Here is a 16,125-nt window from a genome sequence, read left to right on the forward strand (position 1 = left end):
CGGTAAGTGAGGTACTGAGTGGAGGAGGGGGGGGGGAGAGCAGGGAGTTGAAGGTGGAGAAGAGTCGGCGAGGGCAGGTGGAGAGGGTGTTGATCAGGTTAACGAAGTAGGCCTGCTTGGCGGCGTGGAGGGAGGAGGTGTAGGTGAGGAAGGCAGATTCGTAGAGGGAGAACGCAAGAGGGGACTTGGTTTTGCGCCATAGTCTCTCCAGCGCGCGACTGCGACATTTGGGGCGTTTAGTATGGTCGTTCTGCCATGGTTGGAGCAGTCTAGGTTTGATGTTGCATGTGGTTAGGGGTGCCAGAGAGTCTAGGGTAGCTGATAGTGAGTCGTTGTACGCGGTGGTGGCTAGGTCAGGACATGACAGTGGAAGGATGCTGTCGTGTAAGCGGTCGGCAGCCGAGTGGAGGGGGGCCGGGTGCAGGTTGCGGAGGTTGCGGCTGGTGATGGTTTGGCGCACTGGGGGGGGGAGTTAGGGGAAGGGGAGGTGGAGAACGTGAGGAGGTGGTGGTCGTAGAGAGGGAAGGGGGTGTTAGTGAAGTGGTTGATGTACAGAGGTGGGAGAAGACGAGGTCCAGGGTGTTCCCATTGATGTGGGTGGAGGATTGAGTGTATTGTGTGAGCGCGAAGGAGGAGGTTAGGTGGAGGAGTTGGGAGGTAGCTGGGGTGTTGTTGTTGATGGGGATGTTGAAGTCCCCGAGGATGATGGTCGGTAGCTCAGAGGAGAGGAAGAAGGGAAGCCAGGCGGCGAAGTCATCCAGGAAGCGGGCTATGGATCCGGTGGGCCTGTAGATCACTGCGATCCTTAGGGGGTGGGTGAGAAGAGCCGGATGCTGTGAGCCTCGAAGGAGGAGAAGGATAGGGAGGGGGGGTTAGGGAGGACCTGGAAGGTGCTCAGCGGTGATAGGAGCAAGCCGACACCACCACCTTTGTGACCGCTCAGTCTTGGTGAATGGGACCAGACGAGACCTCCATGGGAGAGTGCCGCAGGGGAGGTAGAGTCAGTGGCCTGTACCCAGGTTTCGGTGATGGCTAGGAGGTTGAGGGAGCAGGAGATAAAGAGGTCATGGATGGCAGTTAGTTTGTTGCAGACCGAACGGGCGTTCAGAAGTGCAACCGAGAGAGGGGGGATGGATGCGGGGAGGAGGTGCACAGGTATGAGGTTGAGGGGGTTGCGGCGGCTGGCGGGACCAGGGGGGTCCCTGGAGGGGGAGTTCCTGGAGGGGGGGTGAGGTGCTGAGGGGCCAGGGTTCGGGGAGATGTCCCCAGCGGATAGGAGAAGGAGAAGGGTGAGGAGGGTGGCATGGGAATGGGAGGTGCAGGAGCATGTGGGTCTGGTAGTGGTGGCACATGGGTCGACGGGGGAGTGGAGTACCAGGAGGAGGTGGTGAGTGCCGTAGTGGGGAGAGGGGAGAAGTGAAGGAGCAATGTAGAGCTGTTTTGGGGGGGTAGGCGGGTAGAGGGAGGCGATTTTTGGGATGGAGGAGAGGAAAACGAGGAGGAGAAGTGCAGGTGGCATGCTGGGGTGAGTGCAGTGCTGTTCGGGTCAGGGGAGGTGAAGGGATACGGGTCAGGGCGAGGTGATGTGGAGAGTCTGTATCACCGTGGAGGAGTCCACTAGAGTCCTTCTGTAGGGGGAGAGTGGGAGTAAAGGGCAGCAGCTGGCTGGCTGCAATCTGTGGGTGCAGTATGCTGGCGTCCGTGGGGTCTTCAGTGGGTCCGGTGGTTCGGCGAGTGGAGGGGTTGTAGGGTGCGATGTCTGGGGGTCTTGGTAGGCACGGCGTCTGGTGATGCTGGCGGCTCGGTGACTGGAGATGTTGAGGTCGGGCGTCAGGTGCTGAGGGCTCGGTGTCGGGAGGCGCAGAAGGTGCTGAAGGGCGCAGCGTCCGGAGGTGTTGAAGGGTCGTCGTCAGGAGGTGGTGTGGATCGACGTCTGGAGGTAGAGTGAGTTAGGACCAGGGTGCTGAGGGCCGTGTGGCAGGCTTGAATCCGTCAGATAGGATAGGGCTCAGGGCTGTGTGGTGGTAGGTGCCCGGCTGCGTGGAACCCGGAGGGGAGCAGGGAGGCGCGGTGCGGGAGGCAGAGGTGCGGCGACGTCTCGATTTGCTGGGTGGTCCGGGTGTTGGGTGTCCAGAGGTGGTAGCTGGGTGCCCGGTAGCTGGGTGCTGGGTGGTAGCTGGGTGCTCGGTAGCTGGGTGTCCAGGGGTGGTAGCTGGGTGCCCGGTAGCTGGGTGCAGGGTGTCCAGGGGTGGGCCCAGAGCCGATGTATGGGCTGGGCAGCGGAGCAGCGATCAGTGGGCCTGAGCTGGTTCCTGGTGGTCAGGGATGGACACAGGGCTAGTGAGGAGGGCCCTGCGGAAGCTGGCAGGTCGGTGGGGATCGGTGGTGGCAGCTTAGCCGTTCTGGTGGTGCTGCCGTGCGGGTATCCTGGGGTGGTCCTGGGCTGCTGTCAGCTTGGTGGTCCTTGCTAGGCTGATCTTTGGTGGGGTAGTTGTTGTCGCCTTGCGTCAGGCTGCTGTAGCCCTGGAGACGGTGGAGAGGGTCAGGGGCTGCCTGGGGAGGACCACCCCGCTGTGTGTCAGAGGGCAGGAGCCGAGGGACGGAGCGGCGGCGCCGCGATTCGGCGGCGGTGCTGCAAGTCGGCCCGCAAATTAATTGAGGCCGCGGCTTTGCCGGTTGCAGTAGGCCGTGATTTCGGAGGGGGCCAAAACTGCTCGGGACCCCTCCCGGATGCTTCACTAGGGGCCGCAGGTGTGTCAGGGCCCTCGTAGTGTCCGGATGGCAGCAGATTAGGCAGTGGGGCGATGGAGCTCTCTGACGGCATGTTGCTCCGTCGCCATCTTGACATATCATATCATATCAATATGCCTCTCATCAGATAGCTTAGGGTGTCTACTTTCCAAAAAGGGGTCATTTGAGGGTGTTTGTGCTATCCTAGTATTTTAGCACCTCAAAACATGTGATGGGCAGTCAGAAAGTAAAAGCTGCGTAAATTCCATTATCTATACCATAGTTTGTAGATGCTATAATTTTCACACAAAGCAATAAATATACACTTATTGGGATTTTTTTAACCAAAAACATGTAACAGAATACATTTTGGCCTAAATTTATGACGAAATTTTAGGTTTTTTTTAAAATATTTTTTATGACAGAAATGAGAGGTTTTTTTTTATAGCGGCAAAAATAAAAAGCGCACAGGGGATCAAATACCACTGAAAGAAAGCTCTATTTGTGTGAAAAAAAAGGATGTAAATTTAGTTTGGGTGCAGCATTGCATGACCGTGAAATTATCACTTGAATTAGTGCAGTGCCAAGTAGCAAAAAGAGGCCTGGTCATTAACGGGGGTAAATCCTCTGGAGGGCAAGTGGTTAACTGAAAACAAGCTATTTGAGCATTTTGACATTATCAATTTCTGAAGGACATATGCTTGCTATCATCATGTGTAGTCTGTGACAAGAGATTACCTGGAGGTTTTTGGGTTGGTACTTCTGTAGGTTTAGGAATTGGTGGTTCTGAGGAACCATGTAATACAAATGATCCAGACCAAGATCCATAACTGGTTGTTGTGACTCCATTCCTTGTTGATCCAGTGTAACTCGACAGTCCAGGTTTTTTTTCCACTGTCACTAATCCTACATTATTATCCAGTATTCCAACATGGATAGCTGCTTTGCAAATGGAGGAATCCTAAATATATATATATGATATGTTATTAGAGTTTCCTGATGAAGTGTACTTTTTTGTGCTGTATTTTTTTGTGACAGTAGTAGCAGTTGAATTAACTTACATCAGTATAGACATCAGTTCCCCAGGCATTTCTTCCATTAACCATGCAATCCGATGGACATTGGACTCTAGGGAACAGAAGACACAGGTTTGCACATATTTTTCTAATGAATCTCTTTTCTATTCTATCTTAGTATTATCCAGTTAGTGACACCAGTTAAATGAAGACAATACTCACAGTGCGATAGAATCTTGTAGGTCTTTAGCAGTGGTTGAACAGGTTCCTTGTACTGGAAAGTAAGGGAAAACATTAGAAATCAGTGATTTTTGCAACCGTCTGTAAATGTCAGAGGCTGAAAATTTGTCATGCTGTTTTTGTAAACCAGTCATATTACTTGTTATGGGTAGATGCCCAGACTGCATGGGGAGCAGTGACAAGATAGCTTGGGACTTGGTGCCATTCTTTTTCCATATGGGGTACCACTTAAACGTGGACAATTTTTATTCAAGCGTGCCACTATTTAGACATTTGTACAATCTTGGAACTGGCACATGTGGCACAATGTGATCTAATGTGTGCCCACCATTAGAAGTGGGTGGATGCAGGGTGGTATATTCTAATGGTGGGAATACCACACACTTTTTCTGGCAATGATTTCTTCTCATTTTTTCATTCAGCCCACAGGCTGCATACAAAAAAAAAAGAACAGAGCATACCATACTGTATATACCCAACAAGGATCAGGGACATACTGGTACATCACTGGACTTTGAACAGTTATACCAGGATGATGCCTACAGCTTCAGGCATCATCCTGGTATCATTATGTTCAGCCGGCGATCGGCTTTCATGTAAAAAGCAATCCTAGTGGCTAATTAGCTGCAGGATTGCTTTTACAAGCAGCGGGAGATGATGCCCCTTGTGCCAATAATCTCTATAGGCTAAGAAATCGGAAGCTCCGAGCATTTAATCACTTTAGTTTTGCAGGATATAAACAGCGCCATTGGCAAATTGGGAAAGCATCTGATCACACCGATCTTGGTTTTATTAGATAATATAAGGGCAGAGGAGAGATCTAGAGTCTGATAGACCCCAGATTTCTCAAAAAAGAATATATGACAATGCCCATTAAAGTTATAGAGGATATTTGCATTCCCTGTGATACCATTAAAAGTGATTAAAAAAATGAAAGGGACAGTGTAAAAATAATAAAAAAAAAATCACCCTCGACCCCCTGCGCGCGCACACCTGTGTGCCCGAGCATTGACCCTGTGTTGGTATGTAAACAGCGGTTGCAACATGTATGTGAGGTATAGCCATGAACGTCATATCAAGGGCAGTAATTCTAATACTAGACCTCCTCTGTAAATCTAAAATGGTAGCTTGTAAAGGATATGGATATTAAAAATCTATGCAGTGTGTGCCATAGCACAGGGCATGCACAGTTTTAAAGCATGTTATGTTTGGTATCTATTTACTTGGCATACCATCATCTTCTATATTTACCAAATAATTGTCCAATATATTGTGTTTTTGTGCATTAAAAGTAAAAAAAGTGTGTTTTTTTTAAAATTGCGTTTGAAAAATCACTGCGCGAAAACTATGTAACATAAAAAATTGCAGCACCCACCATTTTATTCACTAGGGTGTTTGCTTTAAAAAATATAGAATGTTTGAAGGTTTAAATTAATTTCCTAGCAACAAGTACTGATTTATTTTCATGTGAGCAAAAAGTGTCAGAAAAGGCTTGGTCTTCAGGTGGTTAGAAGAGTGAGTGAGGTGTGGCATAAACTTCTAATGCTGGGCATAAAATGCCCCCACCCCCCAAAACGACCCCTTTTTGGAAAGTAGACACCCCAAACTATTTGCTGAGAGGTATGTTGAATCAAAAGAAAAATTTTAAAAGTTTTTGCAATTTTCCAGAAACTTGTGGAAAAAAAAATATTTTCCATGGACTCAATATGCCTCTCAGCAGATAGCTTATGGTGTCTACTTTCCAAAAGGGGTCATTTGAGGGTGTTTGTACTATCCTGGTACTTTAGCACCTCAAGAAATGTGATGGGCAGTCAGAAAGTAAAAGCTGCGTAAATTCCATTATCTATACCATCGTTTGTAAATGCTATAACTTTCTCACAAAGCAATAAATATACACTTATTGGGATTTTTTTAAACAAAAACATGTAGCAGAATACATTTTGGCCTAAATTTATGACAAAATTGTTTTTTTTTTTAATATTTTTTATGACAGAAATTATTTTTTTTTTATAGTGCCAAAAATAAAAAGCGCACAGGTGATCAAATACCACCAAAAGAAAGCTCTATTTGTGTGAAAAAGACAAATTTAATTTATGTACTATATTGCATGACCGTTTAATTGTCAGTTAAACTAGTGCAGCACTGTATAGCAAAAAAATGGTGTAAATTGCAGTATCTATACCATAGTTTGTAGACGCAATAACTTTCACACAAAGCACTCAATATACACCTATTTGGATTTTTTTTTACCAAAAACATGTAGCAAAATATATTTTGGCCTAAATTAATAACTAACTTTGAGTTTACTATATATTTTTTATAGCCAAAAGTAAAAAATATCGTTTTTCTTCAAAATTTTCAGTCTTTTTTTTGTTTAAAGCGCGAAAAATAAAAAGCGCACAGGTGATCAAATACCACCAAAAGAAAGCTCTATTTGTGTGAAAAAAAGGATGTAAATTTAGTTTGGGTACAGCATTGCATGACCGCACAATTATCAGTTGAATTAGTGCAGCACCGAGTAGCAAAAAGAGGCCTGGTCATTAAGGGGGGTAAATCCTCTGGAGGGCAAGTGGTTAACTGAATACAAGCTATTTGAGCATTTTGACATTATCAATTTCTGAAGGACATATAGTACTGCTTGCTATCATCATGTGTAGTCTGTGACAAGAGATTACCTGGAGGTTTTTGGGTTGGTACTTCTGTAGGTTTAGGAATTGGTGGTTGTGAGGAACCATGTAATACAAATGATCCAGACCGAGATCCATAACTGGTTGTTTTGACTCCATTCCTTGTTGATCCAGTGTAACTCGACAGTCCAGGTTTTTTTTCCACTGTCACTAATCCTACATTATTACCCAGTATTCCAACATGGATAGCTGCTTTGCAAATGGAGGAATCCTAAATATATATATATGATATGTTATTAGAGTTTCCTGATGAAGTGTACTTTTTTGTGCTGCATTTTTGGTGACAGTGATAGCAGTTGAATTAACTTACATCAGTATAGACATCAGTTCCCCAGGCATTTCTTCCATTAACCATGCAATCCGATGGACATTGGACTCTAGGGAACAGAAGACACAGGTTTGCACATATTTTCCTAATGAATCTCTTTTCTATTCTATCTTAGTATTATCCAGTTAGTGACACCAGTTAATGAAGACAATACTCACAGTGCGATAGAATCTTGTAGGTCTTTAGCAGTGGTTGAACAGGTTCCTTGTACTGGAAAGGAAGGGAAAACATTATATCAGTCCACTTAACTAGAAAGGAATAATGATTACAAATCAGTGATTTTTGCAAACGTCTGTAAACATCAGGGGCTGAAAATGTGTCATGTTCGTTTTGTAAACCAGTCAAATGACTTGTTAATGGTATTGTTAGTCTTTCCATATTGTGTTTATACTGTTTAAATATTTATTGCCTTAGTTTTTAACGTCATTTTTCAGGTTTTCAGTAAAAAATGGGCCCTGTCAGTAATTTTTTTATGTTTTGTTAATAAAAAATGCTGTGGGAGTTTGGCACCACTGTCTCAACCTAAGGTGCAAAAACATGTAAGAGGTGATTTTCTAACTCACAGCTTTGACATTCAGTAGAAAGTAGGAAGGAGCTTTTCACTCTATTGTACATTCATCAAATATATTGTACATATTTCATTTACAGCATTTAGAGCCACTGGCATTGCTGGAAGCAATCAAGTTAATATACACATCAAGATGGAAATACATAGCTATGTAGAATTGAAAATTAAAACACAAATTAATTACCTGCAGGACTTCTCACGTAGATACATATTGACAGAGCTGACAGAAACAATTGAGTACTGTCCGTGATACTTTTTTTATTTGCACAAACATACAATTTTGAGGACAAGCTTTCGGGGTATGTCCCCTTCTTCAAAGTCTAAGCAGTACTATACAAATCACAAAGTTTCAGCAGAATGTTAGAAGGGATGAAAAAAAAAAAAGAGGTTAGAGATAAGATACAGCAAAAGCGAAGGGGGGGGGGGGGGAGAATATTACACTCACACAGAGGGAGTCAAGCTTGAGCTAATAGTCATAAAACTGTTGGATAATGAGTGAGGAATCCAATGTCCAAATTTAGGCCGTTATCTCTTGTGTCAAATAAAATTATCATTCTTAGTTCAAAAGTTTTTCTTTCCTGAATGGATTTGAAATTTCCTTTAAGAACTAAAATATTGAGGTCTTCCATTGTGTGGCCTGGTTGTGCAAATGCACTAATACGGCTACAATCACCTCAAGCAAAATATTAAGAGCTGAGAAAGTTAATTGGGCAGAATCAAAATTAAAAAATGAAGGATAGGATTCATCTATCCATACAAATGAGGACGATGGATGAATCCTCTCTGCTGGGACATTGGAGGGGATTTACTAAAACTGTTGCACTCAGGATCTGTTGCAGCTGTGCATGGTAGCCAATCTGCTTCTAACTTCAGTTTCAGCCATTAAGCTTTGCCAATAAAACCTGGAAGCTGATTGGTCTCTATGTAGAGCTGCACCAGATTTTGTACTCTCTAGTTTCAGTAAATAATCCCTATTGCATTTTGAATGCAGGACTCAATCAGCTACAGTCGTCGGATCGAGAAATATTTTCCAATTAGTCATTTTGACAAAAAACAATCCAATGATTGTGTCAGCAACTGCCTGGCGGTAGCTCAAGCTGCCCACAGCGCGGGGTTCCTCAGGGCGCGGGGTCTAAGTCCCAATCTGCTTATTCACCAGAGCCCCTGATGGTGGGGATGAACTTGGAGCAGACTGAGACCAGGTTGCGGTCCCTGAGTACGCCCGGCTATGGTAGAGGGTACCGTCAGAGGTGTGCGAGGAATAGGGCCTGATGTGAAGAGGCTGGCAGGCCTGGCAGCAGGGACTGATCCATGCGGGAGGGATGGATGGACGGACAGCGTAAGGTATGGCGTAGTCAGGCGGACCACGTCGGTAATGTGCGGGCAGCGAGGTACCAGAGGAGCAGACAGAGGATGGTCAGGTCAAGCCGAGTTCAGCAACGGGAGATCAAAACATAAGGGGCAGGCAGGAGAGTGGTTGGGACGAGCCAGGGATCAAGCAGGAGACAGTCAGCAGGGTCAGGATCAAGCAGAGGTCGGCAACAGGGAAGCTTCACTACAGAACACAGGAACAGGTAAATCAGACCAAACGGCAATGTACATACCTCCCGGCTCATTTAAATAGCCCGCCCTGCGCTGTCATTGGTGCCAGGCGCGCATCCGCGATCACGAGTGTGCATGCGCGCCCGTCGCTGTTGCCGCGATCGCCCAGGTCCAGCCGCTCGCCGGCTAGTGCACAACGGTGTTCTGCACATGCGCCGCCCAGTGTATTGTGGCGAAGCCCTGAGTCCCTGACAGATTGACTTCTATCTAACAGGCACAGTACACATGGATCGAAATTCATCCAGTCCCTGCTGAACCAGCAGAATTTCAATCCATCCATAGCCAGCTTATGTTATGTCTACCATAACTTTCAAGTATGCTTTGCATGCTTCCGCATTATGGCAAATGTTCCCCTAACTGATTAGTTATACTTTAAAGTGTATCTAAATCTCAAACATTTTTGTGTTAATTGGTGTGAAGTGTAAAACCTCTGGCAGGTTTTTATTGCTGCCTGTATACCTGAAGAGGATTTGCCCTCTGTATTTGTCTTGGTTACTTTTACCACTGGGACATACAGAGAAGAAGAGACCAACATTCTGAGCTGTCACCAGAGCAGGAATAAAGGGGACATTTTTCAGTGGTGAAGCTTGTTCGAGTGACAGCTGCCAAAAAGGGGATCTTGCTCACTTTGGAGATATTCTTTCTCACTTTCTGTTGTTTATAGCACAGTAACTGAAAAGAAATCACCCCAATGAATCAACAGGGGTTTTAGCAATTCTTTTTTCTATCACAAATTAAAAAACATCAGTTTGGTGGTATGACAAGGACATATCCTTTATCCTAAATGATCACGGAAAGCTTAGAGGTAGCTATGAAATTACATAGTGTAAGAACTTTTAACACCCCCACATTTACTGATATTGGAATAAAGGGGAAATCTTTAAGTGGTGAAGCTTGTTTGAGTGACAGCTGCCAAAAAGGGGATCTTGCTCACTTTGGAGATATTCTCTCACTTTCTGTTGTTTATAGCAAAGTAACTGAAAATACATCACCCCAATGAACGGACAGGTTTTAGCAATTCTCTTTTCTATCACAAATTAAAAAACACAGCATTTTGGTGGTTTGACAAGGGCATATCCTTTGTCCTAAATGATCTTTTAACACCCCCACATTTACTGATATTGTCATTCAAGTAAATAAAGAGCCACTGGTGTTGCTGAAAGGAATCATTAATTATACATATAACTACAAGACATACAGTACATAGCTATGTTTATCTGTCACATAATCCATTATCAGCAGATTTTCTCAGATACACGCCTTAGTTAAGTGCCTACAGTGTTGAATGTCAGTGGTATCCTCTGACAGGCTATCTGCACTGTCATGCCCTATAACTACAGATCTTGCTACAGACTGCAGACAGATCTATGCATCCCTTCATAAGAAAATAAAGTCACTCTGCCTCTTGGAAATGTTATGCCCTAGGCAACTGCCTTAAAGAGTGTTACTGTATGTGAACTGTACTCTTATCTGAATAGCAGCAGTGATCTGTGAGAAATATGCTTACAATGGGCTTATTTAGTTGCTGTGCATTCTTTATTCCTTCAGACATATATATAACTACTGTTGCCATAATTTGTTAGCTATATCCTTTGTTTTCACAACTATTTACTTTGGTGGGTCCTTCAACTGTATCCTCTACTTTTTTAAATCTAGTTGTTTTCTTGGGTTATATACATGTCTAAAATTAAATTACCTATGGATCAACCTGAGCTAATTGTACCTGCCAATCTTGTGAAAGTCAGCTCATATTAGAAGAACCAGATTGTATATATGGGCAAAATGGAATATGGCTTTAAAGTGGAACTAAACTCTACAATCAATGTTATCTACACTATATTGCTAAAAGTATTGAGACACTCCTCCAAATCATAGGATTTAGGTGTTCCAATCACCTCCATGGCCACAGGTGTTTAAAATCAAGCACCTAGGCATGCAATCTGCTTCTACAAACATTTGTGAAAGAATGGGTCGCTCTCAGGAGCTCCTACTAAATATTCCATGGTCAACTGTTAGTGGTATTATACCAAAGTGGAAGCAACTGGGAACAACAGCAACTCAGCCACCAAGTGGTAGGCCACATAAAATGACAGAGCGGGGCCAGTGCATGCAGAAGCGCACAGTGTGCGCAGAATTTGCCAGCAGTCTACAGAGTCAATAGCTAAAGACCTCCGGACTTCATGTGGCTTTCAGATTAACACAACAACAGTGCATAGAGAACTTAATGGAATAGGTTCCATAGCTGAGTAGTTGCATCCAAGCCTTACATCACCAAGTGCAATGCAAAGCTTCGGATGCAATTGTGTAAAGCACGCCACCACTGGACTCTAGAGCAGTGGAGACATGTTCTCTGGAGTGACAAATCACACTTCTCTGTCTGGCTTTGGCAGATGCCAGGAGAACAGAAATTGCCTGACTGCATTGTGCCAAGTGTAAAGTTTGGTGGAGGAGGGATTACGTTATGGGGTTGTTTTTCAGGGGTTGGGTTTGGCCCCTTAGTTCCAGTGAAGGGAACTCTTAAGGCATCAGAATACCAAGACATTTTGGACAATTTCATGCTCACAACTTTGTGGGAACAGGTTGGGGATGGCCCCTTCCTGTTTCAACATGACTGTGCACCAGTGCACAAAGCAAGGTCCATAAAGACATGTATGAGCAAGTTTGGGGTGGAAGAACTTGACTGGTCTGCACAGTCTTGACCTTAACCCAACAGAACACCTTTGGGATGAATTGGAGCAGAGACTGCGAGCCAGGCCTTCTTGTTCGACATCAGCGCCTGACCTCACAAATGTTCTTCTGGAAGAATGGTCAAACATTCCCATAGACACACTCCTAAACCTTGTGGACAGCCTCCCCAGAAGAGTTGAAGCTGTTATAGCTGTAAAGGGTAGACCAACTCAATATTGAACCCTACGTACTAAGACTGGGGTGCCATTAAAGTTCATGTGCGTGTAAAGGCAGGCGTCCCAATACTTTCGGCAATATAGTGTGTATTTAATCCTAATGCTAATAGCATAAAAATATTGATAGAAAGGTATATTTGCGTTAATATTTTTTTTAAGTTTGTATTATGGTAGGTACGAAGAAAAAAAAATGTTTTGGAAATTCTTCAATGGCATCCTGGCTTCTGGCCTAGCCCAAAATGATGTCATACATCCCAGTAGTTTTTATGGACATTTTTTCATTGATCTAGAGGGGGGATGAAGGGTTTTCTCAGCTAAGCACTCCTTCCTTCCTGCATTCCTGAGCTACATGAATCATTTGCCCTTACTTAAGATGGCTCCAGCTAGAAATGCTAGGGGAGTATTTTTCAAAATGATTTTTCAACAAAATAAAACATGTCAACATGGATGGATGGATTGGGGAGTTTGCTGTGAATATTAAAAATGAATTAAATAGCATTTTTAGTTTGTGGTGCTCAGATACAGTTTAATTCAACTTTAAGGCAAAATGTATCATTCTCATAACACAGAAAATTACCTGCTGGTTTTGAGAGTGTGCTTTCATTAGGATTGGGAAGCACAAAAGACACTTGTTCTGAAATGAAAAATTAAATGTTTAAATAATGATCTTATCTCTCATCTCAGTCAAAGTTTTAATTGTATTGCATTCATTAGCAGACATTATTTTTATTCAGTAATAGTTAATAGGTACCACCCATTGTATATTTTTATGATATATTATTCTTTAAATTTAAATGAATATAAATTGTGATCTTGTATTTCACAATACTTAAATGTGTAAACATGCACAAAGCAGGTAAACATAATGATTACTATGGCAGCTATTTGAAAAATACTCATTGATTACATGGGACATGTAAAGACCAAGATGTGCAGAACGATTGAGAGAGATAAAATAGAGATACAGAAGTAGAGAATGAAACCTCTAAAATTTTGATGGAAAAAAAAGAGAAAGGAAATCTAAATATAAAAAAGCTGGAGAGAGAGGAAAATTAAATATACTGTCCTAAAGCACATGGTCTAAATGTCGGCTATATTGGCCAGTTCAAAAAAAAAACGTCCAACATTCAGTCCATGGGGTTTGTTTACTAAAACCGGAGAGTGCAAAATCTGATGCAACGCTGCATAGAAACCAATCAGCTTCCAGGTTTTATTGCCAAAACAAGCTGAAGTTCAAAGCTGATTGGCTACCATGCACAGCTGCACCAGATTCTGAGTGCACCCGTTTTAATAAATCTACCCCGATGTGTACACTTGCCTGGAAAACCAGCATCCAATTGGCATTTGACGGTGATGGCAGCCAATGGTTGCAAGCACTGACCAGTGTGTTCTGATGGGGGGGGCACTAGAAATTCTGAAGAACCCTCTGCACACTGGTATATACCCTTTCAAGCAGACTCTGCAATAAATAGGGATATTTAATTCACACATATTGCAATACATGCTTAAGCTGGCCAACTGCGTCAAAGTAATCCCTTTATGGCCAGTCCTACTCTGCTCTGCTTACGCAAATGCTACTGTGGACACAATGCTAGCATAGGGGAAAAGACACAATGGAGAGAGCTACAAGGTTCAGGTCTGGCTACTGACCCAACAATACAACAAACCAGAGATGCTCAAATCCCAACAGCTAGTGCATGAGTTTCTAGTGTTAATATGTGGTTACACCCCGTTAGCACCTGATGGATAAATGCATGCACTAGCTGTTGGGATTTGAGCACAGGTATCTCTGGTTTGTTGTATTGTTGGGTCAGTAGCCAGACCTGAACCTTGTAGCTCTCTCCATTGTGTCTTTTCCCCTATGCTAGCATTGTGTCCACAGTAGCATTTGCGTAGGCAGAGCAGAGTAGGACTGGCCATAGAGGGATTACTTTGACGCAGTTGGCCAGCTTAAGCATGTATTGCAATATGTGTGAATTAAATATCCCTATTTATTGCAGAGTCTGCTTGAAAGGGTATATACCAGTGTGCAGGGGGTCCTCAGAATTTCTAGTGTTAATATGTGGTTACACCCCTTTAGCACCTGATGGATAAATGCATGCATTAACTGTTGGGATTTGAGCACAGGTACCTCTTCTCTGATGGGGCGGGGCAATCTCCCTGTCAGAACACAATAGCTCATTGGGGAGATTGCTGTACTAACATTGGATAGTTAGTACAGTGTTCTCCTACCCAGCTCTTCAGTTTTTTTCATTCAGCCCACTGGCTTGAACAAAAAACAAACAAACTAGTGAGTCCAGATAAAGCACCTAGTATAGGGGTGTCAAACTGGTGGCCCTCCAGTTGTTGAGAAACTACAAGTTTCATCATGCATCTGCCTTTGGGAGTCTTGCTTGTAACTGTCAGTCTTGCAATGCCTCATGGGACTTGTAGTTTGGCAACAGCTGGAGGCCTGCCAGTTTGACATTCACGACCTAGTAGTAGAACAAAGTGCATCTACTAAAATTTTAAGCCTAGATCCATTTTAATTGAGGTGCTAAGGTAGTTGTGTTGACAGTACACAAAGCATCTGTTCTTATTAGTTCAAGCTACTTTTATATGGATCGGAGCCCGCTCCAATCAGCAGGGGACCTGTGAACAGATGCTGTCCTGAATCAGAGCTGAAAATGACAGATGTCAGTTTTGTGACATCCACGCCTGTTCAGTTGACAGCTTTATGGGCAGCTGAATGTAAACAGTCACATCAGAAAAATTAAAAAGAATGCAGTCCTTTTCTGTTTTTGAATGGACTTGGGGGAAGGCAAGTGTAAAAAGACACAAGTCTGTTCCCATTCATCTGTCTATAGGGCTTCATGAAGCTTTCGTTTGGGTCCACCTCAAAAACTGACAGGTAGACTTACAGGCAGACAGATAACCATTATTTCCAGGGACACCTTTTGGCCTAAGGCAGGGGTGGGCAAACTGTGGTCCTCCAGCTGTTGTGGAACTACAAGTCCCATCATGCCTCTGCGAGTCATGATGCAACTGTCAGCCTTTCAATGCCTCATGGGACATGTAGTTCCATGACAGCTGGAGGGCCGCAGTTGCCCACCACTGGCCTAAGGAATCTAAATGCATCATTAGTGCTCTTTGCACTGCTTTATTAACCTCTTCATGCTGGCCGAACGCAAATGTGCGGCCTCCCGGCGTCTGGGCCTATATGCCGAGCGGCCGCATATTTGCGGTCTATTAAAAAAGAAGATATGTGCTGAGAGAGCTCGCCCTGCGCTCTCCCAGCACACATGTCCAGTACTTACAGAAAGGTCCCGATCTCCTCTTTCGATCGGGACCTTTTCTGATCATGTGGCCGCCGTGACGTTGTGTCACAGCGGTCACATGACCCTAAACCCCACTCTGCCTCCCGGTTTCTGAAACCCTTAAAGGGCCGGGAGGCGCCGGCGCGAAGGGGTTAAACTAATACAAGTTTTATACTATAAACAATTACTGATAATGATGCTCCATTGTCATATAGATGATGAGATTAGTCATTGATGCAAGATTAAGAAAAAACTATATATTCTGTGGCTAATAGTTACACCTTCTGTCCGAATCAAGGAAAAATCTGATAAGTTAAAGTGTTACCCACAACAGTAAAATCAATCTGCATATTCAGTAAAACATGCTTGTTATACTCACTGTGGAACCTAAGGGGTTATTCCTCTGCTTTGTGTAAAAAGGCTATTTGATCCTGTCTTCTCTGATCCTCCCCTTCTACTGTCCCCAATCCATCTGCTAATAGAACAGAGCCTTGGGGGAAAGCTGTACATGCTCAGTGTAAGCTGTACATGCTCAGTTTGGTATGTATTGCTAGAGAGTTTTTTTTTTATTGGGAGGGTGCATGTGATCAGCACAGGGTCAACCAGTGCTGTCCAGACAGAGGGTCAGGGGTTATGCAGCCTCATAGGGCAATCAGGGCAGAATGAAAACTCTTTCTACAAGCTGTAACCAGTGTTCTGCTGGACACTGATAGAAGTCACAAGACTACTATATAATGCTGATGAGAAAAGGTATT

At 44.0% G+C, this 16,125-nt stretch overlaps 1 protein-coding gene across 1 annotated transcript in view; it reads right to left on the minus strand.

Moving 5' to 3' along the window:
• LOC149457267 (uncharacterized) overlaps positions 1-16,125 on the minus strand; it is a 226,851-nt gene that overhangs the window by 45,652 nt on the left and 165,074 nt on the right. The window contains exons 94-99 of the mRNA XM_089683961.1: positions 7,160-7,205; positions 6,984-7,050; positions 6,662-6,884; positions 3,969-4,020; positions 3,792-3,858; positions 3,469-3,691 (exon numbers count right to left, since the gene is read on the minus strand). Of these exons, the coding sequence (XP_089540087.1) occupies positions 3,469-3,691; positions 3,792-3,858; positions 3,969-4,020; positions 6,662-6,884; positions 6,984-7,050; positions 7,160-7,205 (678 nt within the window). The remainder of the gene's footprint in view (positions 1-3,468; positions 3,692-3,791; positions 3,859-3,968; positions 4,021-6,661; positions 6,885-6,983; positions 7,051-7,159; positions 7,206-16,125) is intronic.

The sequence above is a fragment of the Staurois parvus genome, unplaced genomic scaffold, assembly GCF_062004578.1.
Source record: "Staurois parvus isolate SC_StPar_1 unplaced genomic scaffold, SC_StPar_1.0 ptg000332l, whole genome shotgun sequence".
Taxonomy (NCBI): Eukaryota; Metazoa; Chordata; class Amphibia; order Anura; family Ranidae; genus Staurois; species Staurois parvus.